The sequence below is a fragment of the Sorex fumeus genome, unplaced genomic scaffold (genome assembly GCF_029834395.1).
Source record: "Sorex fumeus unplaced genomic scaffold, SorFum_2.1 ptg000042l, whole genome shotgun sequence".
NCBI lineage: Eukaryota > Metazoa > Chordata > Mammalia > Eulipotyphla > Soricidae > Sorex > Sorex fumeus.
The window spans coordinates 8503317-8524029 of record NW_026606099.1 but is presented as its reverse complement, the minus strand read 5'-3'; the positions used below and the strand labels follow the sequence as shown (position 1 = coordinate 8524029).

At 54.2% G+C, this 20713-nt stretch overlaps 1 protein-coding gene across 2 annotated transcripts; it reads left to right on the top strand.

Moving 5' to 3' along the window:
- Positions 1–501: 501 nt before the first annotated feature.
- KRT74 (keratin 74) lies at positions 502–7328 on the top strand. 2 transcript variants are annotated; one of them, XM_056120262.1, is made up of 9 exons: positions 502–969; positions 1416–1630; positions 1967–2027; positions 2671–2766; positions 3175–3339; positions 4822–4947; positions 6042–6262; positions 6678–6712; positions 7132–7328. In XM_056120262.1, exons 1-9 carry the CDS (start codon positions 502–504, stop codon positions 7326–7328), a joined length of 1584 nt encoding a protein of 527 aa, XP_055976237.1. The 2 variants fall into 2 exon arrangements, with proteins under 2 accessions (XP_055976237.1, XP_055976238.1); XM_056120263.1 differs by lacking the exon at positions 4822–4947.
- The last annotated feature ends 13385 nt before the right edge of the window (positions 7329–20713 follow it).

Here is a 20713-nt window from a genome sequence, read left to right as displayed (position 1 = left end):
TCTGAGAATCCACCCTGGCCTTCCTGGGCCTCACCTCACCCGGCTGGCTCCCCTGGGAGACTGGCTAGCTGAGAGAGGCTCTCCTTGGGCAGAGGCTGGTGCTCTGGAGACAGCCACGGCTTCTGGCTGCTGGTGACATGCTGAGCGTGGAGGCTGCCCGGGGGAGCTCACCCAGGAGATCAGGGAAGGGGATAGCCTGGGTCCCTAATTAGGAGCCCAGATAAACGGCGATTAGCCGGCCTCAGTCTGCAAGGGCAGCAGATTTGCTCCCTATCAGGAGTGCTTGGCTGCTACCAAGAGCCCAGCAAGCTCCCTCTCCAAACGGCCCCGGGCCTCCAGGCCTGCCGCGAGGCCCAGAGATAGGGGAGAGCCGCCCTTTTCCGGTGGGTGTTTGGGCTCGGCAGGATAAAAGCCGATGGCCCTCTGGGTGCCCATCAGTGCTGGCGATTCTGCGATCCCTCGTGTCTTCTTGCTCCACTCCACAGACCTCCGTCGCTCACCATGAGTCGGCAACTGAGCCTCAAGCCCTGCTCTGACAAGGCCAGCTTCAGTGGGCACTCAGCCGTGGTACTCAGGAAGCCCGTGGGCAGCGCCGCTTCGTACCGGGCAGCCGGCCAAGGGGCTGGGGCAGGCTTCAGCAGCCGGAGCCTGTACAGCCTGGGAGGGACTCGGTACATCCCCCTGAACATGGCTGGAGGTGGCAGCCGTGTGGGCTATGGCTTCGGGTCCAGCTCTGGCTATGGAGGAAGCCGGCCCACAGGCTTTGCGGGCAGCATGTTCGGCAGCGTGGCCCTGGGGCCTGCCTGCCCAACGGTTTGCCCCCCAGGGGGTATCCACCAGGTCACCGTCAACAAGAGCCTCCTGGCCCCCCTCAACGTGGAGCTGGACCCCGAGATCCAGCGGGTGCGCGCCCAGGAGCGGGAACAGATCAAGGCTCTGAACAACAAGTTCGCTTCCTTCATCGACAAGGTGGGTGGGAGACCGGAAGGCCAGACAGGCAGTGTTGGAGGGTGGGCAGGGGCTGGGGGCTCCCCATCATGGAGGGAGGGAAGGCAGGGGAGCGAGCTGCTTTGGGGCTTGAGGGGGCTTCTGTGGGACCACTGGGTGCAGCTCTGGATCCAATGCCGTGAAGGACTGAGCAAGCTCCCTGACCCCTGGAGGGCTCCTGCTCCCACAGGCAGACGCAGTCCAGACCGGACGAGCCCCTCGAGGCTGCCGGAGCTCCAGCCTCAGCGAGTTCTGCTGTGGTCCCAGGAGGCCCTAGAGAGAGCGTCTGTCATGGAGCTGGCAGGGATGGGCTCCTCTGAGTGGGGTCCACAGATGCTGAGTCCGAGGATATAAGGAAAACTTCTCCCATGTGGTGGGGGAGTCAGACGTGTGTCCAGGGGACCTCACAGCGTCCTCCTCATTCCCAGGTGCGCTTCCTGGAGCAGCAGAACCAGGTACTGGAGACCAAGTGGGAGCTGCTGCAGCAGCTGGACCTGAGCAACTGCAAGAAGAACCTGGAGCCCATCCTGGAGGGCTTCATCAGCAGCCTGCGGAAGCAGCTGGAAGGGCTGTCGGGGGACAGGGTGAGGCTGGACTCGGAGCTCAGGAACATGCGAGACGTGGTGGAGGACTACAAGAAGAGGTGAGTACCGCCAAAGGTTGTGGGCTCTATTCCCAGGGCCTCCTGGATGCCCTCCCTGTGCCTCTGTACAAAGGGTCTTGCGGGGTGGGGTGGGGGCAACAGGATCAAGGCATCACACCAACTGGTTTGATGAGAACTTCCGGCTTCATTGTCAGTAGAAGTTTCTGAGCCCCGAAGTTTGTCTCGGAGACTCCAGGAATTTCCCAGAGCCCAGCGGGTGGAATGCCAGGGAGGTAGCCGGGGACAGCGCAGGCACAGCCCAGCTACTGCTGCTGCCCCTGCCTGGCTAGAGGGACGAGGGCTCCCCAGACCTCTGAGTTTGCCTTCTGCCCTCAGGTACGAGGTGGAAATTAACCGGCGCACAGCCGCGGAGAATGACTTTGTGGTGCTCAAGAAGGTAAGGGGGAGACGGACCTTCGGACCCTCCCACCCCACCCACCCAACTCACTCAGAACTTCAGCCCAGGTCCCCTGATGGTTGGACAGAGAAGGAGTCAAAGCCAGGGGCTTGGTTATGGGGAGACCACGCCTGGGGGGCGGTGGGGAGAAGGCGGGAGAGTCCATGTCTGATCTAGTCTGGTCTCGAGCAAAGTCCTGGGCCTCTGTGGCTTCTTGGCTCCAGGCCACCCAGAGCAAACTCAGACCTCCTTCTCTTCTTCCATTCCCAGATATTCTGGGTCACTGTCACTGTCCTCCCATTGTTCATCAATTTGCTCAAGCGGGCACCAGTAACATTGTGAGACTTGTTACTGTTTTTGGCATATCGAATACATCACAAGGAGCTTGCCAGGCTTTGCTATGCGGGCGAGATACTCTCGGTAGATTGCCGGACTCTCTGAGAGGGGAGGAGGAATCGAACTCGGGTCGACCATGTTGGTCGCGTGCAAAGCAAATGCCCTAGAAGAAAATTCAATCCACAGGAATTTTTATTTATTCTATCTTCTTCTTGTGGGGAAAGAAAGAGGGGGGCAGGATCACATGGAGGTGGGGTGGGGCCGGCCAGGAGCAGGGTTTGACTTGGAACTCTGTGGCCCTTGGCAGGATGCAGATGCGGCCTATGCAGTGAAGGTGGAGCTGCAGGCCAAGGTGGACTCTCTGGACAAGGACATCAAGTTCCTCAAGTGCCTGTACGATGCGGTGAGGACCCCCGGCCTGTCTCCACTGCCTCTCTCTGGCTGAGGCTCCCCCAGGGACTGAATCTAGGGACTCCGTTCCAAAGCACTGAAGGGCATTTTGATGAAAAAGTGCCAAATCTTGCCCAGAGACTCATGGCCCCAAGGCAGACACAGGAGATGATGCCCTCCGAGGCCCACGCCAGGGGAATGGGCCTGTGAGGTTCTGGGGATGCAAGTAACCTTCTACCCAGAGCCCTGCGGCCCTGCCTCCTGCTGAATGTCCCCAGGCACACATCCTGGGCAACCCCTGTCCTCCTGCCTCCTGCTGATACTCTTCCAGCGGGGGCATTTTGCCCAGTCACAGACTCAGGGGCAGATAGGCAGAGCAGGGGCCCGGGGGACCCTCACTTGTCCCCACCTCTGCACTCAGGAGCTGGCCCAGATCCAGACGCACGCCAGTGAGACCTCGGTCATCCTGTCCATGGACAACAACCGGGACCTGGACCTGGACAGCATCATCGCCGAGGTGCGCGGGCACTATGAGGAGATCGCCCTGAAGAGCAAGGCTGAGGCTGAGGCGCTGTACCAGAGCAAGGTGGGTGCCTTCCTCTCCTGGCCCCCATGGCAGGCACAGTCCCTCCCGCACACAGTGGGGCTGTGAACACAGTAGGACTGCAAAGGCATTCTCTCCCAAGGGTGTCCTGGTGGAGACTCTGATCAAAGGTGGCCATGAGGTGGGTCTAGATGGACATTACCTACCGAGACGACAGGCAGCCCTCTGAGGACGGAGGGGAGGGAGGTGGTCCTCACGCGGAAAACTAAGACATTTCTAAGGACAGGAGTGTGTTGCCAGGAGCACAGGGAGCAGCACATGTGGAGGATAGCTTTGGGTGTCCTGAGATGGGCAGAGAACCATCTGCTCCGTCCTGACCAGTGGGGAAGGAGGAAAAGGGACATTTGGTCTTCTGTGCATGGGGAATTGTGCCTTCACATAAACCTTGTGCTGAGGAATCCTTTACCTGATTGCTCTCCAGTGCTCAGGCCCTGCCCTGCTCACATCTGTCTTGCTAATGTCTCTGCCCAACTCAGCCCTGGCTCTGTCACACCCACACCTGCCCTGCTCACACCCACCCTATTCACACTGTCTCTATTCACACCTGCTCTGTTCACACCTGTCCTGCTCACACTGTCTCTATTCACACCTGCTCCATTCACACCTGTCCTGCACATGCTGTCTCTATTCACACCTGCTCTGGTCACACCTGCCCTGCTCACACCTGCCCTGCTCACCCCTGGCTTCCTCACGCCTGCTCTGTTCACACCTACCTGGTTACATCTACACCTGCTCTTCTCCCACTGATCCTCTTCACACCTGCTCTGTTCACACCTATCCTACACACTCTGGCACCCTTCATATCTTCCCAGCTCATGCCTGCCCAGCTGGCACTTGCCCACTAAGCCCAGTCCTCCCTACCTGCTCGGCCCAGAGCTGCCCCATTCCCACCTGCCCTAGCCTAGCTCACCCTCTGCCTTAATTAAACCCACCCTGGGGAAGGATCCCCAGTCCTGCCCTCCTGCCCATGATCACAGCGTTCCCCATCTTGGACAACCAGACAAGGGGAGGGGGGAAGGTCTGCGCTCCCCGTTCTGGGTCAAGAGTCCCACTCCTCTAGGGCACACCTGGTTCTCTGCCCGTCACCAGTCCAGGGAGCATGGCTTGAGCTTGTCTGTTTTCTTCAGTGTCTTCAGCAGAACCACCCTGTACAAAGCACCTCTAGAAAGGTGCTGATTAGAGGTGCACAGAGCTTTGCTCATAGGCCAGGTTGGTTCAAAACAGTCCCACTGCATCTTTGCTTTGTCTGGTCCCCTGAGTACTGCGGGACAGAATGTGAAGGGAGCTGGGAGAGCAGTGAATGGGGTCCAGACTGCACACACAGTTCGGGGACACTGTGCCGGCTCCATCACTTCCGTCTGAGGCCACCCTGGGCTGGAACATAGCCCAGGACCCGGCCCTTCCTGCTGGTGGGGTGCAGTGGCTCCTGACTCCCGACAACCTTTCTGCCTTTGGGGAATCCAGATCCAGGAACTGCAGCTGGCAGCCAGCCGGCATGGCGACGACCTCAAACACACCAAGAATGAGATGTCGGAGCTCAATCGGCTCATCCAGCGGATCCGCTGTGAGATCACGAATGTGAAGAAGCAGGTGAGGAGGAGGCTATATTCCCAGGACCCCTAGCTCCAGGTGGTCCTGGCTCCAATCACTCTGGGCATAGTCCCAGAGGCCCGCAATCACCCCTAGACCTGAGCATAGCAGCACCTCACTAGTCCTTGCCCCAGGCAGCCCCCAAAAGGGGGTCCTGATTAAAAGGCTCAAACTCCCAGCCCCCCTCCCTGCCTGGCATGCTCTTGGCCACACACAGGCCACTTCCTCCTGCCTCTATAACCTGGGGTCCTGCTGGGTTCTGGCATCCTGCTCAGAACTGGGAGGAGCCTGGTGCTTTACCCAGGTGACACCGCCCCTCATTTAGACAATGGGGCCAGGCTGGAAAGGGACGCTCTTGCCCCAGTCAACCCCTTCCTGGCAGAGAGACATAGGGATTGCCACTCTTCCTCCATCCCCTCTTCCTCTCACACCCTCATGGGCAGCAAACCAGCCCCCACTTCAGTGTGTTCCTTGGGGGGGGCAGTCCTGATAAAGCCCTCAGCCTCTCCTTGTTTCCGGGGTCAGGGTCTGTCTGACTGGAAATCAGTAGATCTCAGCTGCACGTCCGTGGGGAGAACATGTCCTCTTCAAAGAGCCAGAGCAGTGCTGCTAGTGGCACAACAGTCAGACTCAGAGACTGGGGCAGCTCACTGTCCTCCCCCACAGGCAGTCTCCACGGGCTCTGGGCAGCCTGCTCCCAGGCTCCCTGAGGCCACCCTACCTGTCAGTTCTGTATTATCAAGCGTGTGTGACATTTCTAGACAGGAAGTGTCCACAGGCAGAAACTGGTGCAGAGGGCCCCTTTCCCAGCCGTTCCCCAGTCCTGGCTACTGTCTCGTTCTGACTCTCCCAGATGCAACGTCCTTGGACCCTGGAACCATCGGTAGCCTCCCACCCAGGGGCAGCATAACCTCGCAAGCATGGGGTTCACCCTGCATTTCTGAGGTGCAGCTGCTCTGACAGTGTGGCATGGTTCCCCTGAATATCCGTCTGGAAGCAAGCACAGACAGGGAGGAGGACCGGGCACAGTCAGCTCCCCTGGACCCTCGGGAGGTCCTCTGGGCCCCCTAAGCTCCCTGTTCTCTCCATCACAGTGCACCAACCTGGAGACGGCCATCGCAGACGCGGAGCAGCGGGGAGATAACGCCCTCAAGGATGCCCGGGCCAAGCTGGATGAGCTGGAGGGCGCCCTGCACCAGGCCAAGGAGGAGCTGGCCCGGATGCTGCGCGAGTACCAGGAGCTGATGAGCCTGAAGCTGGCCCTGGACATGGAGATCGCCACCTACCGCAAGCTGCTGGAGGGCGAGGAGTGCCGGTGAGGGGCGCGGGGGCTCCCTGCCAGGCTGGAGTTAGTTGGGAGGTGGGAGAAGAAGGACTAGCTGAACAGGCAACACCCGCATGGACAGGCATAGGGGCTGGATGGACATGGGGGACATGGGGGGGGGGGGGACTAGTGAGCTCAGTGACACCCTCCTGCCTGGAGCTCAACTGTGACCCAGGACGCACGGGGTGGGGGTGGCGTGAGGGTATGCAAGACAGCCTTGGGGTTGATGCCGGGCTTTGATGGTGATGAAACTAACTGTACAGTCTCTGTGACACGTGCGATGTTCCGGCTTCTCTGGGAAATGCGGGCATGGGGTGATCTCCAGTAAGGATGGAGTTCAGTGATTAGCTGCTGGGCACCTCGGGATGTCTGACTCTTGCTCTCTCCTCTGACATCTGTCTTGCAGGATGTCAGGCGAGAACCCTTCCTCCGTGAGCATCTGTGAGTGTCCCCTGAGATGGCCTGGGGGGGAGCGATTCTGACTGCATGCAGAAGCCAGAGACCCTAGAAAATGGCCATGTCACCATCATTCATGGGTGCTGCCTGGCCTGTCTGGGCTTCTGCCCTGGGAAGTTTTTCTAGCTTCAAAGGAAGCTTTTGTCCCCTTTGTCCCTGTTTGGTCCCTTTTGTCCTCTGGAAGCCACCCACCAGGTTCCTCCCCACAGGGAGGGCAAGGCTGAAACCCTCAGGGACTGTCTGTCCCCTGTGGTCCTCATTCTCACAAACCCTCGGTGTGGGTGTGGGATGGTGTGATGCTCGTTTGTCCCAGGGGCATCTATGGATGGCTGAGGCTGACTGGGCGTTTCTGGGGAGCTGACACTCGCTGACACCCTGCCCCTGCTCTGGTCCCTTCTCCACAGCTGTCATCAGTAGCAGCAGCGGGGGCAGCTACGGCTACCACCCGGCCTCCTCTGTGGGCACTGAGCTCACGGCCGGCAGCACTAGCAGTGCCCGAAGTGGACAGAACAAGACCAAAGGGAAAGGAGTGGGAGACCTCAAGGACCCCCAGGACAAGACCACCCCGGCCAGCACTCCTGCTAGGAAAGCCACCCGATGAGCCCCAGTCACCTCGGCACCTGGGAGAGCGACGGCCTAGTCACATCTGAAGACCCCAACACCTGCCTGGGCCTCTTCCCCGCCAGCCTCTCGCCTCCTAGGGGCCCCTGGAGACTTCCTGTCTTCATTTCTCTCTTTGGTTGCATGGGACGTTGGGTCCAACTCTAACTCCCCTTCTTGGTTCTGGAAAACTTTGATCATCCCTAGAGAGAGGAGAGGTGGGGAAGGTGAGGGGGTACAGTTTGTCCTGCACTGAGGTCTCCTCCGCCAGGATCTGGGCCGTGGGGGTGCTCCCACTGCTCAGTGGCCGTAGAAGAGAGACACTGCAGCCAGCTGCTGAGAACTGAGCCTTGCCAGCCCCCCTCGAAAGTGGTCTGTCCAAGAACTCGACCACTTAGAAGACTGTAGGTGCTCTCAGACCCCCAGCTGTGAGAAAGAGAAGTGGGGTTTTCTGACCCCTCATGTCACCACTCCCTTAGTGGCAGCCAGCAAGCATCTCCCAGGCCACAGGCTCCCTGGGTGCAGTGCCCCGAATGGTCCTCCAGCCCTGCGAGAGACACAGTCAGCGCTTGTGGATGGCAGAGAATACACCCTGAAATTATCCCCCAGTGCCAGGCGAAGTGGGGTGACCCTCACCTGGCTGAGCCCAGGGCTGCGTGCTTTCCCTGCAAGCTACCTGTTCCTCTCACCTGGGGAAGCTCAAGTTCTTTGCATGAGGGTAGAGTAGAATTCTGAGGCTTTGGCCTGGGACTGTGGGTGTGGCCGGTGTATGGTTCAGTCTGGTCTTTTCTCCAGGGCTGGGTCCTGTTGTAGCTTCGACTCTGATGCCACTGTCCTGAGCCAAGTCCAGTGAATGCAACTGACGTGTCTCAGAGGCGCTGCCCACACTGATGTAAATATCTCTCCCAAGAGTGATGCTCAGTCCCTCCTTGGCTTGCAATAAGGTCTTTAACTTCTGCTGTACATTCAATAAACTGCAATTGAGAAATCCCAGAGGTGCCCTCCAGCCAGCATGTCAACCCCCCCAAGCCCCCCAGCTCTGACAGTGACTGCCCCACACATGTGCGCAGCTGGTGGAAGCCAGAAGCAGGCCGAGCAGGATGCTTAGGCTAATGCCAAAAAAAGGGACGCAGACACAAAGGTGGATATGTCAAATCAGGACTAGTCTGCCCAGCATGGCGAGCCGTGCATGCCTGTGGTGTGTGTGTGTGTGTGTGTGTGTGCATGCTTGTGTGACTCTGTGTCATATGTGCCTATGTGCCCTGTGTATGTTGTTCATGTTGTGGGTGCCATTCTTGCAGTGGGTGCCGTGCATACCTGCATCCTGTGTTCCTGTGTGCCTGTGTGTTTCCATGTGCCTATGTGCCATGTGTGCCTGTTTATCTGTATGCCCATGTGCCTGCATGTCTGTGCGCCTGTGTGTCATGTGTGTCTGCATTCCTGTGTGCTTGTGTGCTGTTCATGCCTATGTGTCGTGTATGCCGGGGTGCCTGTGTGTCTGTGTGCCTGTGTGTCATGCATATCTGCATGCCTGTGTGCTTATGTGCCTACATGCCTGCATCCCTGTGTGTCATGTGTGCTTGTGTGTTGTGCGTACCTGCGTGCCTGTGGCCCATGCAGGAGGATGTGAGGCAGGCCTTGGGAAGAAGAGCGTCTGGAGGCTAATTACCAAGTAGGCGCTAGGACTGAGCATGAGCTCACCAGCATGGTGGGTTTGGGCACCGGCCCTGTGGACTCATCTTGGTGGCCTGGGTGGTTTCTGGTTTTCTGGGATGCATGGTGAGGCTGGATGTTCCCACAGCCTTAGCCCTCCACTGTGACTTTATCACAGGTCTGCTGGCTGTTCTCAGGCAATAGGACAGGGTTGTGTGAGACCAGGATCCCTACTGACTGCTCAGGGCCTTTCCTCAGCCAAAGTGGTTGAACCCAAAGGAGTCCAACGCAATCTACTGTGGGGAACCCAAGGCTGAGACGTAGGGGTCTCCTGCGCTAAGGCTATTTCCAAGATTGTTGTGGGCTCTGAGGATGGTGCCTTCAGTCCTCTGCTCCAGCTCATTCGCTAGCCAGCCACCTGTGGCACTCAGCCCAATCTGTGGTAGTTAGTCTTGTGCGCCTGGAGCCAGCTGAGACCTAATGAAAGTGACTCACTTCCCTCTGAGATGTGTAAAGATCGCAGGGCACGTTCCACAGCACCCAGGCCTCGAGCCAACGGTGCACCCCTGGCCATGAGCTCCAGGACCCCCTAAGACTTTTCCAGCACTGATGCTCTACTCTACCACCCCCAATAACTCATTCTTAGGGACCCAGTCACTGGGGCTGGGGAGAGCTTGGATTGAACCTGCCAGTAGAAATGGCCTTTAAGGGAATCTGTACATGTGGCCACCTCCAGACCACAGCAAGGCACACCCCAGCCTCCACAGCCGAGCACCCCACACTGGGACCTACGGTCTTGGGGTACGGAAGCAACCTGCCACCTGCAGTGTGCAGAGGACAGACTGATCATCTATCAGATAAAGAGGGGATTCTTGGTCATCCGGGATTCATGAAGCTCCTGATATTGGGGAGACAGGACCAGTCCTGGCCAGTGTCAGGTCCCCAGGTCAGATCATAGAGAAGAGGCCAAAGATAAAAGAACAAGCAGTGCACCTTGGCTGATGAGAACCCGAGGAGTGAAGCCACATTGGGGCTGGCCAAAGAACCTGGTCACTCACTCTGTTCCAGAGGTTCAGAGATGTCCATTAAGGGGCGAGCCACTTGGCCAGGGGTTGCCCAGGCTGGCATAGTCCCTGTGCGTGCACAGCCTGCTACATCTTCATAACTCCCTGTAACGAAGAGATTCTTCCCAGTACCATGCCCCTGAGAAGCCCTCCCGAATCCCCAGGCTGGGCGGAGAACCCGGTGGTCTCTAGTGTGATGACCTCCCTCATGATTGATTCCATTATCTGCCAACTTGAGGCCTTCAAGTGTTGGCATGGCCTTGGTCTTTGCTGAGATTTTCAGCAAGGAACACATAAAGAAATTTCATCTAACGGCCACTATGAGATGATTTCTTCTTTAAGAAATGTTGTGAGGACAACTGGCTATCCATATACAGAAGAATGCTGCTGGGTCCTACCATCGCTTCAAAGAGAAAAATTAAAGAGGTTCAACAAGCTAAATATAGAGCCAGAGTGACAGAGCTCTTTTTAAATAACAATTAAAAAGCTATTCACCTACACAGTTGGAAGCCTGCCTTATGAGCTGGGGGAGAAGGCATCTGGGGTAGAGAAGGGATCATTAAGTCAATGATGGTTGGAGGGATCATTCAAGATGGGACATGTGTGCTGAACGTAGATAAAGGACCAAACGTGATGGCCTCTCAGTATCTGTATTGAAAACCATAATGCCCAAAAGTAGAGAGAGGGTATGAGGGAAATTGTCTGACACAGAGGCAGGGAGAGGGTTGGGAAGGGAGGGTGCGATATGGGCGACATAGGTGGTGGAAAATGTGTACTGGTGGAGGGATGGATGTTTGATCTTGGTACGATGAAACTCAAACATGAAAGCTTTGTAACTGTTTCTCACAGTGATTCAATTTTTTAAAAAAAGCTATTCATGAATGAGTTTCAGACATACAGTATTCCAACATCCATCCTTTAATCAGTGTCCCCTTTTTTCCATCAGTATCCCCAGTTTCCCTCCCGCCCCAACCCCCTGCCTCTGTGGCACTTTTAATCACTTATAGGCACTTCTACAATACTGTTACCGTTACTGATAGGACTTCATGCGTATCACTTTGCCTTTTTTTCAATACCCTGACCTTATCCAGAGGAAATAAAACTCTTAAAAGAAATATAGGGGTCCATCTTTCTGACCTTGGATTTGTCAAAGGAATATGACACCCAAGAAAGAAAAGAGAAAATAAATAATTTGAACTTCAACAAAATGACACTTCTGTTATCAGTATAAAGACAGCGAAGAGATAATTTGCAGATTGATAGAAAATTATGCATCTGTAAAGGGTCTCATAATCACAATATATAAAGAACCATCACCATGCCGGCACCAGGTGGTCCCATCAATGGCCAAGACCCAGAGACTATAAAACCCAGCTCCCGGAAGTGTGCAGCCACATTTGTGGCCATGCGACATCTTATTATCTCGTTTTTACTTTGGAGAACCCGGCAGGCTACCGAAAGTATCCTGCCCACATGGCAGTCTGGCAAACTTCCCGTGTCGTACTCAATATGCCAAGTAACAATGATAGGTCTCATTCTCCTAGACCTGAAAGAGCATTGAATATGGCTCTTTTAAAATCTCAGGGCTAGGAAGAAGGAGGTGTTACTGGTGCCTGCTCAAGGCAATCGACAAACAACAGGATGATCGTGATTATGATCACCACACAATAGATAATCAAATTTTAAAATGAGTAAAGGATTTTTAACAGCCTCTCTACAAAGAATTTATGTACAAATGACCAAGAAGCACATGAAAAGGTGTTCACCATATACCAATCATCAACCAAGTGTACAACTATAACAAGGAAAAATTTCACACCCACTAGTATGGCTCTAATTTAAAAAAAAAAAGAAAAAGAAAGCACTGGCAAGGAAGCAGAGACACCGGAACCTTGGTTCCTTGCTAATGGGAGTGTTCAATGGTTCACCCACCATGGAGAAGGACAAACTTCCTCTACAGTTAACACAGAACAGCCGTGTGGCCGCTCAGTCCATTCCTGGGCATGGATGCCTAAAGCCACTGAAGATGGGGCTGAAACGCACACATGTGTATGTCCCTCTTAGGAGCAAAACTGTGCTCAATAGCCAAAGGTAGACACAGCCCGCCAATGTTTTGGGTTTTATTGTTGTTGTTGTTGTTGTTTGTTTTTTTGCTTTTATTTTTTTTATTTTATAGAGTAGTTCACAATATTTGATTGTATTTAATATTCAAAGGTTTCTCGGGAGTTCAAGATGCCGCTCTGTTTAACGTTCATTGATTTAAAGAAGGCCTTTGATTCTGTTGAGACAGAAACGGTCATTGAAGCCCTAGCCAATCAGGGCATTCAAGCCCAATACATCAAGATCCTCCGTGAGCTGTATTGCGGATTCACTACCAGGATCTCACCATTCTACAAAGAAGTGATCGTTGATGTCAAGAGAGGGGTGAGGCAGGGTGATACCATTTCACCAAAACTCTTCAGTGTCACCCTCGAGAACATCATGCGACGACTGGAATGGGAAGGAATGGGAGTGAAGATAGATGGTCGGCAATTACACCACCTCCGCTTTGCTGATGACGTTGTTTTAATAACACCAAACATCAGCCAAGTGGCACAAATGCTGGCCGACTTTGACCGTGAGTGTGGAAAGGTAGGACTACAGCTGAATCTTACGAAGACATTGTTTATGAGAAACAGCCTCGTTCCTGATGCCCCATTCGCTCTCAACGGAACGACCATCTCCGAATGCAACAGCTATGTGTACCTAGGTCGAGAAGACAACATGACAAATGACCTGGCACCCGAGCTGCGCAGGAGGAAGAGAGCGGCTTGGAACGCCTTCAAGAACGTCGAAGAAATAGCTAAGAGGACGAAGAACCTCCGGCTCCGGGCACATCTCTTTGATTCCACTGTTCTTCCTGCATTAACATATGCCTCAGAGACCTGGGCCCTACGCAAACAAGATGAGAACGCTATTCAGGTCTCCCAAAGAAGAATAGAAAGAGCTATGCTTGGAATATCACGTTTCACTCAAATGAGAGAGAGAATCCGGAGTTCTGACATCTGTCGACGATCAAGAATCAGGGACGCTGTCTCATTTGCCAAGGTGTCGAAAATCAGATGGGCTGGTCACGTAATGAGATTTAAAGACGACCGCTGGACTAGAGCTGTTACCAACTGGATTCCACGGGATGTCAAAAGACCGCGTGGCCGCCCACCTTCCAGATGGTCAGACTTCTTCGTCAAGATCATGAACAATCGGTTTGAGGCCCTTCATGTTCCCGGAGCGAACAGATGCCATTGGGCTACACTAGCACGCGACAGGGACAAATGGAGACGTTACTGGCTCCCGCTCGAGCAAATCGACGACTAACGGGAAGTTAAGTGATTAAGTGAATATTCAAACACCAATCCCACCACCATTACACCTTCCCAATACCATATTTTGGATGTTTCCATCCCAAACCCCAACCCCTGCCCCAAAGCAGAACCAAATAATGTATTTTGTATTGTTTGTTTGTTTGTTTTTAAAAATGCTGAAAATGCTACAAAAAAGTATCCTTAGAGGAAAGAGTGTGGAGATTGTTTTATTCTACCCAGGGGCCATTAGACAGCACAACACTTCATAGGACACACACTACCCATACTCCAAGAGTACCACACCACATCTGATGGGGTTCAAAGTAGGAGTTAACCAATCTTAGAGGGAAATATTTTCTTTGCATTTCGCCAACGTTTGAATAAGTGTGTCTCCCCGAAATCCATATGCTGAAATCCTAACCATCATCAGAGAGGCTGGTTTTAGCCTGGCAAGTCTTTCAGGGGGTGGAGCCCTTGTGAGTGGGCTTAGCCTTCTAGCAAATGGCTAGAAAACTTCTGAAAAGTTTTTTTTTCTTATGCGTTTGCTTTCCATTGATGTGACACCCACTAACTTAACCTCTCTAGGTCCACGTTCTGTTCCAGTTTGTGAATCCATCTCTATGAAAGATTGGAAGTACTGACCTAGGGAGTGGACAGAATGTCACTGCCCACAGTGGACAGAGTGGACAGTCCCCTTTAGGCAAAACATCTCATTGTGATGGTTATGAGTTAGTAGACTCATAACATACTGGACACAAGACTCCTTGTCCTTCCCACCACGCGAGCGGAAAAACTATAGTGATCGTGAAACCGTGGAGGGAAAGCATTGGAGACGCGGAATCTAGATGCTAGAACTAATCCCAAATGGGGCCCAGCGTAAGGTGCACTGTCCTCGGATACCTGAACGCAGGCTCAGGCCGGCAGAAGAGACTCAACTATTTAGCGAAGGGTACAGTCACCCATACCTATTCTGGTGGTCAGGGCAAGAGAAGCGCACAGAGCATGACCTCAAGGAGAATGAAGTGTGTGAGAAGTGTGAGATCCGTCCATAGCATCTTCTGGTACAGGGAAATATGTCAGGAAAATGTGAGACACCTGAGTCATGTGTGAAACCTGAGATGAAAATCTAGAACCTGTTATGAAATTTGCATCTTGTTTTTATTCATTTTTTAAAAAACCTGTACTGAGTCTCCTGCTTAAGTTCCTAGTACCTGAGTTCCTGCCAGTTTCAGCTTCCTGCCCTTGCCAACTACCTGCTGTTAACCCAACACCCTAAAGGCCCGTCCTTTGTATTTCTCAGTTCCCCTGCCACCTTTAACCCAGCCTGGGTCAAGCTCCCCCCTGTTGCCCTCCTCTCTAGTCTTTAACCCTAAGGTCCTAGAAGTCTGTATGTCTGGAAGTCACTTCCCATAAGTCCAGGGGCTTGTGATTCACCTGCCTTCCTTTGTTCCGTTTTCCCACCTTGGCTGTGTAACAAGTAAGCAGGTGCCCAAGTTTTTGCAAAGCCTCAGTCACCTGGGTCCGTGTGTAATAAATGTGTCTTTCCTTTATTTACTTATTTATTTATTTTTAAATTTCTATTAGTGAAACCCCATGAGGTACAGTTGTAGACTCACAAATTTTGTGCTTGGGTTTGAATTATACAATGATCAAGTACCCATCCCTCCACCAGTGCCCATTTCCCACCACCACGGATCCCAGTATCCCTCCCACTCCCCATCCCACCCCGCCTCTGTGGCAGGGCATTCCCTTTTGTTCTCTCCTTCTTATTGGGTGTTGTGGTACGCAAAAGAGGCAATGGGTGGCAATCATGTTTGGTCTATAGTCTACTTTCAGCACGCTTCTCCCATCCTGGGAGGATCCTCCCAACACCCTTTGTGTCTTTCCTTTAAACCATTAAAACATTCCTTCTCCCATTTATACTTTAACACATTTTTAAAAAATGTTAAAGTACTGTCCCAAACCTTTTGGTGGTCCACTCTGCATTTGGGAAGGAGATTTTTTTTCCTATTTTAATTTTTAAAAACCGAATCACCATGAATTACAGTTACATTATTAAGTTTCAGGTGTGCAACGTTCCAACACCAATCCCATCACTGGTGGTGTCCACTTCCCTCCACTAATGTCCGTTTCCCCTCCCACCACCCATCCTGCCTCTGTGGCAGGCACCTTCCCCTCCCCCACTGTCCTGGTGTTCCCTTCCCTAAGCCCTCCTCCCCCCTCAGTGGCAAGCCTCCTACGGAAGACCGGTTCTGCTCTTTGGTTCCATTGCCTTTGTATTTGATATTCCCTTACAAACGTTTTCTATATTCTACAAATGAGATAGAGCGCTCGGAGTTGGTTCCTCCTCCTCTGACAAACTTCACTCATAGGGACACTTTCCACATCTGTCCACATAGCAATCGATTGGGAAGGAGATTTTCTACCTCACTCCCAGCCCATCTTCATCCTGTGGAGTCTCCCTAGAGACACCAAGAAGGCCGAGAAGCTGATCAAGATGTCAGATCACACAGGAGGGTGTGTACCGGGAGTGGTCAGGGCTGTGGGTTTAGACTTCCTGTCTGTGCTTTCCATGTCTGGGTGTGGCAGGGCAGGGGCTGTGTGGACCCTGAGAGCACAGACCGCTGCCCAGAGTTTAAACTCTGGTGCAAATCCTGCCTCAGCCACTTGCCAGCTGTTGGGTCTTAACGAAGGCACTTCCCGACGTGTGCCTCCGTATCTTCATCTGTGGAATGGGCTCAGGAAAGCAGCGGCCTCTTAAGGCTGCTGGCAGGGCTAATGAGTTCGTACGGGAACTGCTCCCAGCGGTGGCCAGCTGAGCTCACACTGCAGTGCTGGGAGCTGCTATCACCACCGCCATCACCTTCATTACTATTTACCAGTGGCCTCCTGTCCTGTCCACCTCGGGGAGGAGTTGCAGTGACTTCCGGCAGTCCCATTTCAGAGATGTGGAAACTGAGGCTTAGGATATTGGGACACCTGCCCGTTGGTCACACGACAGCACCAGGACCTGAGTCCTTAGAGCCCCAGGGGCAAACACCCCCAGAGTCAGAAAGATGGCAGTGAATCCCAACAGATGCTTCAACAGAGGAAGCCAGGGAAGTCCAGGCGTGCTGGAGGCCGCCTCTCTGCGCCGTGAATGTGAGCTGCCTTCCTCTGGCTTTTATCCCCCAGGTCCTTGTGGTGACCTCACCTTCAGCCCTGCCTTCTGAAAACCTGCTAAACTGCTGGCCAGCCACCTGGGGGGCAGCTCTGTCTGTAGCCAGGTCCCCCTGAACAGTCCTGCATCTGGCTGGCTTGAAGCTGAGTGCCCTGCCTGCCCCACATAGCAGGAGGCTACACGGAAAAGGGGCTTGGAGTAGAAAATCTCCGTCCCAATCGGTTGCTACGTGGACAGATGTGGACTCACCAACAGTTGTCCATTTCCTGGATCCCTCTGCTGAGCTGACTGGCAGGACCTGAGCTGATGTCAGCCAAATAGCCCAGCCTATTCGCTCTAATTTGGGAGACAATTACTTGCCCGAAGAGTCTCCCGCCCCAGAGAACTCGGCCCCAGCTCCCCTCCCCCCACCAGGGCACCCACACCAACTCCTTGCCTGCACCCTGCTCATCAGACTCCTCCTGGCTTCCTGTTGTTCATCCTGTCACATGCACAGCTTAGGGTCTCAGTCTCTGCACCCATGGTCATCTTTCATGGATGGTCCAATCTGAGGGTCCTTTCCACCCACAGACCTGCCTGGGTCTCTCTGGTCATTTCACTTCCTGCCCACCAAGTTTTCTTCCCATCCCCAGAATCCAGGTCCGCTCCAGACAGCCCCAGAGGCTGTCTCCACGATCACTCCGGTCTGCTCTCCCCCTCAAGGGCTGCAGTCGGTCTTCTCCTCCTGTTTGCTTGGAAGCTGCCCCTGGAGGACTTCAGACCCCAGAATGCTGAGAGTGGGGAGTCAGTGGATCCTGATTGAGATCAAGGGGTGACAACATTTCAGACGGGGAAACAAAAGAACAAAGAAAAAGCTAGACATAGATTTACTGTGTGAGCCAAATAAAACTTTTTTTTGGGGGGGAGGGCAGAGAATTTTGGTTTGTGGGCCACACACCCAAAGGTGCTCAGTGCTTATTACTGTCTCTGTTTTAGGGATCAAACCTGGAAAGGTTCCGGGGACCATATGTCATTCTGGGGGTCCCGCTTGGGTGGGCTGTGTGAAAGGCAAGTGCCTTCAACCCTGTGCTATCTCTCCAGTCCAAACAAAACATTTTGACTCTTCATCAAGAGCCATGAGCATGCAATCTATGTAACAAGCAGTTTAAATATCCCTTTAATAGATGTGCCTGGTACCTTAGGGGCCCGACTCTCAGCTGACCCCTCCCTCCATTTCACAGAGGTGGGTCGTGCTCTCAGATGGCCCTGCCTGGTCCAGGAGCCCTCAGAATTCCATTCCCTCCTATCACATCCAGGCTCCCACTTAAGGGAGAGAAGGACAGAAGAATCTGGGACAAGACACATCACTTCCTGTTTCCCCACCAGCTTGACAGCCCTGATGGGACTCTGCCCCCAGCAGCACTGGTCTCCCCAGGTTGCAGTGAAGGCCTTTCTGAACTGAGTGAACTGTGTGTGCCCTGTCCCGGCCTCCATCCCTCTTCCCTCCATTCCCAAAGGTCAGCAAAAGAGCCCTACCTGGCCCCTCCCTTCCCTGGGGGTGGGCGGCCAGCCCCTCATTCCTTCCCTCATCAGCAACAGCAACCTTGGGCGTTCATGTTCCTTCCTAATGGCCAGTGTCCGATGAGTTAATTCAAGAAGGTATAATGGCTTGTTAATGACTCCACACGTTGCTCTTCCCTGGAGGAATGTGCCTTTGGAGGGATCGAGAAACCAAGTTGTTTGAGGGCCCCGGGTTTTGCCCTTCTCAGCATTTGGTAATTCTCAATAAGTATTTGACAAGTTGACCAATACTTGATCCATACTGATGGATGTCTGAAAATGGCTTCCTCTGGGGTCTTCTTGTGTGCAGCAGTGCTCGTGAAGCTCTGGTTGGCGTTAATCCTATTTATCACAATGAGCACTGATGATGGAGGACTCCCCATGATCAGAGCTGGTCGGAGAGTGCAGGTGGGGGTGGGTCTGGGTCTGAGGGGCCCTTCCAGGAGCAGATGGTGTAAGGGAATGTGCTCCATTCTATGTCTTCCCCTGTGGGGAGGAAGGGGAGAGGGGGGTGGGTTCTTGAAATCTAGCACCCTCACTCAGTGTGCTGATTAAGTCACAGCTGCCTGTGTCCTGGCTCTCTTGCATGCTTTCGAGGGCTGGCATGGGAGTTAGGCATGGCCCACAGCGCTCCCATCCTATTGACAGACAGAGAAACTGAGGTCTAGAGCTAAGCTTTGGTCGGGGACAGAGTGAAGATCAGAGCCCCTGCGCTTGGACTGAGGGTGTCACAGAAGCCCCCTTTGTCTGTGCCCGAGCTGTAGCTTGGTTGTTTAGAGAATTGTTGCCTGGGGCAGGAGTTGTCCACGCTGGAACTGGCTTTAGATGAAGGACAAGAGGAGGAACTGACCGGGCACATAGGCCCTGGGATACCATGTGAGCGCAGGGTCAGGGATGGAAGCATTAGACCCCCCAGGGATGAGAAGAGATGGTGGGGAGGGTGTGCTGGGGCTGGCAGGAATCACTTGCCACATTCTGGAGGTGCTGAGGGTAGACCAGTGTGAGGTGGCCTTTGGAGGGGCAGGGGGCACCAGGTGAAGGCCTGATAGAAGATCTTTTGGCATCATTCACCCACAGGCTCCTGGGACACGGAGCCTGGCACTCACAGGGAGTGCAAGGGGGAGAGTGGGACACTGAGAGTCCTGGGGGTCTCAGCTGGAGGGACGCAGACAGGTGTGGCCTGCCGAGGAGGCACGTGAGGGCCGCACAACACAAGTCAAGCACACGGTGAGGGTCTAGCGTCAAGCGGGTAGGAGGATGAAGAGGGATGGAGAGAATGTGGGACCAGGGATGGGAAACAAGAGAATTCTAGTGACCCAAGAAGGCGAAATGGTGAGAGAGAAAGGGAGGGGGAGGGTGTATCCAGGATAATTTGGACCTGGAGCCGGGTGTGAGCCCAGCCTGGTCCTGACTTCTCACACTGCTGAGTCCGTGCCTGGCTGAGAGCCGGTGGGCCCAGCTGCTGGGCAAGACCAAAGTCCTCCATGGGCCATGGAGAGCCAGGGACATGGCAGCAAGGACAGCTACAAGGGCAGGACCAGGCCCATGCAGGAGCCAGTCGCCCTGGAGGCAGGAGAGCAGGTGGGATCCAGATAGGCCCACGGGGTTAGAGCAGACTTGGTACGGGCAGCCCTCCCGGAAACTTCCATCCTATCCAGGCCTCACCTGCCTGGGCCCTTGGCTGCGGTGGGTCTCTGAGATGCCCAGGAGCGTGGTCTCCTCTTCACTCACGCTCTAAGTAGAGGGATCCCAACCCACAGATGCTCCTGTCTACCAGCAAGTTGCCTTGGGAGAAAGGACACCTCCCCCGCCATTTTTCTCTTGAGTCTGAGCGAGTCCCTTATCCCAGCAATGAGGCCCCAAGTCCCTCAGTGCCCCCAACCATCTCCCTGTTCATCCCCTTCTCCTGTCATTGAAGGGGGTCCCTTCTTACAGAGAGCTGTGGGGATCCATCCTTGGACACGCTAGTGACCCCAGGTGCCCACAGCTGGCTCCAGACTGGGAAGTTCCTGCTCGATGGAGAGAGATAAGGCTTCCCAAAGACCCCCACAGAAACCTTTGTTCTCTGGAATTAGTCCAGGAGGTCTGAGAGTTAGGGGTGAGACAAACGATGGCCCCTTTCTAGGAATGAAGGGGACGCAGTTGTGTTTGGAGCCCCCAGAGACCCGCCCTGTCCAGGGGAACTTTTCTCTTGCCAGAGTCCCCTGAGACACTGAGGCATGACCTAGACAAAAGTCATCAGGAAGGGGAGGTGAAGCACATTGCCAGCCCCCCGGGGAGCTGTCGGATGGGGTGTGGGGTGGGGAGTGGGCAAATTGCCCTCTAACAGCGGTTAATTAGATAAGACCAAATTACATGAGCAAGGCTTGCAAGCCCAGCAATTTGAAGGTTTCATGTTGTTTCAGAGATGGGGAGGGCTTGGTCTCTAGCTCAGCACAGAGAAAATGACTTCTTGCTCCCAGGCAGGGCCAACCCACGAATTAGGCTCTTGACTGCCCAACGTGAGTCCTGATGCCAAGCGCATATAAGGAAGGGCACCTGCTGGGAGCTCAGCGCAGCCTGCAGAACCCGTGTGGGACTGATTAGACCTTCGTTCCTTCCACATCTCCTCTCCGTTTCCACCAGCAAC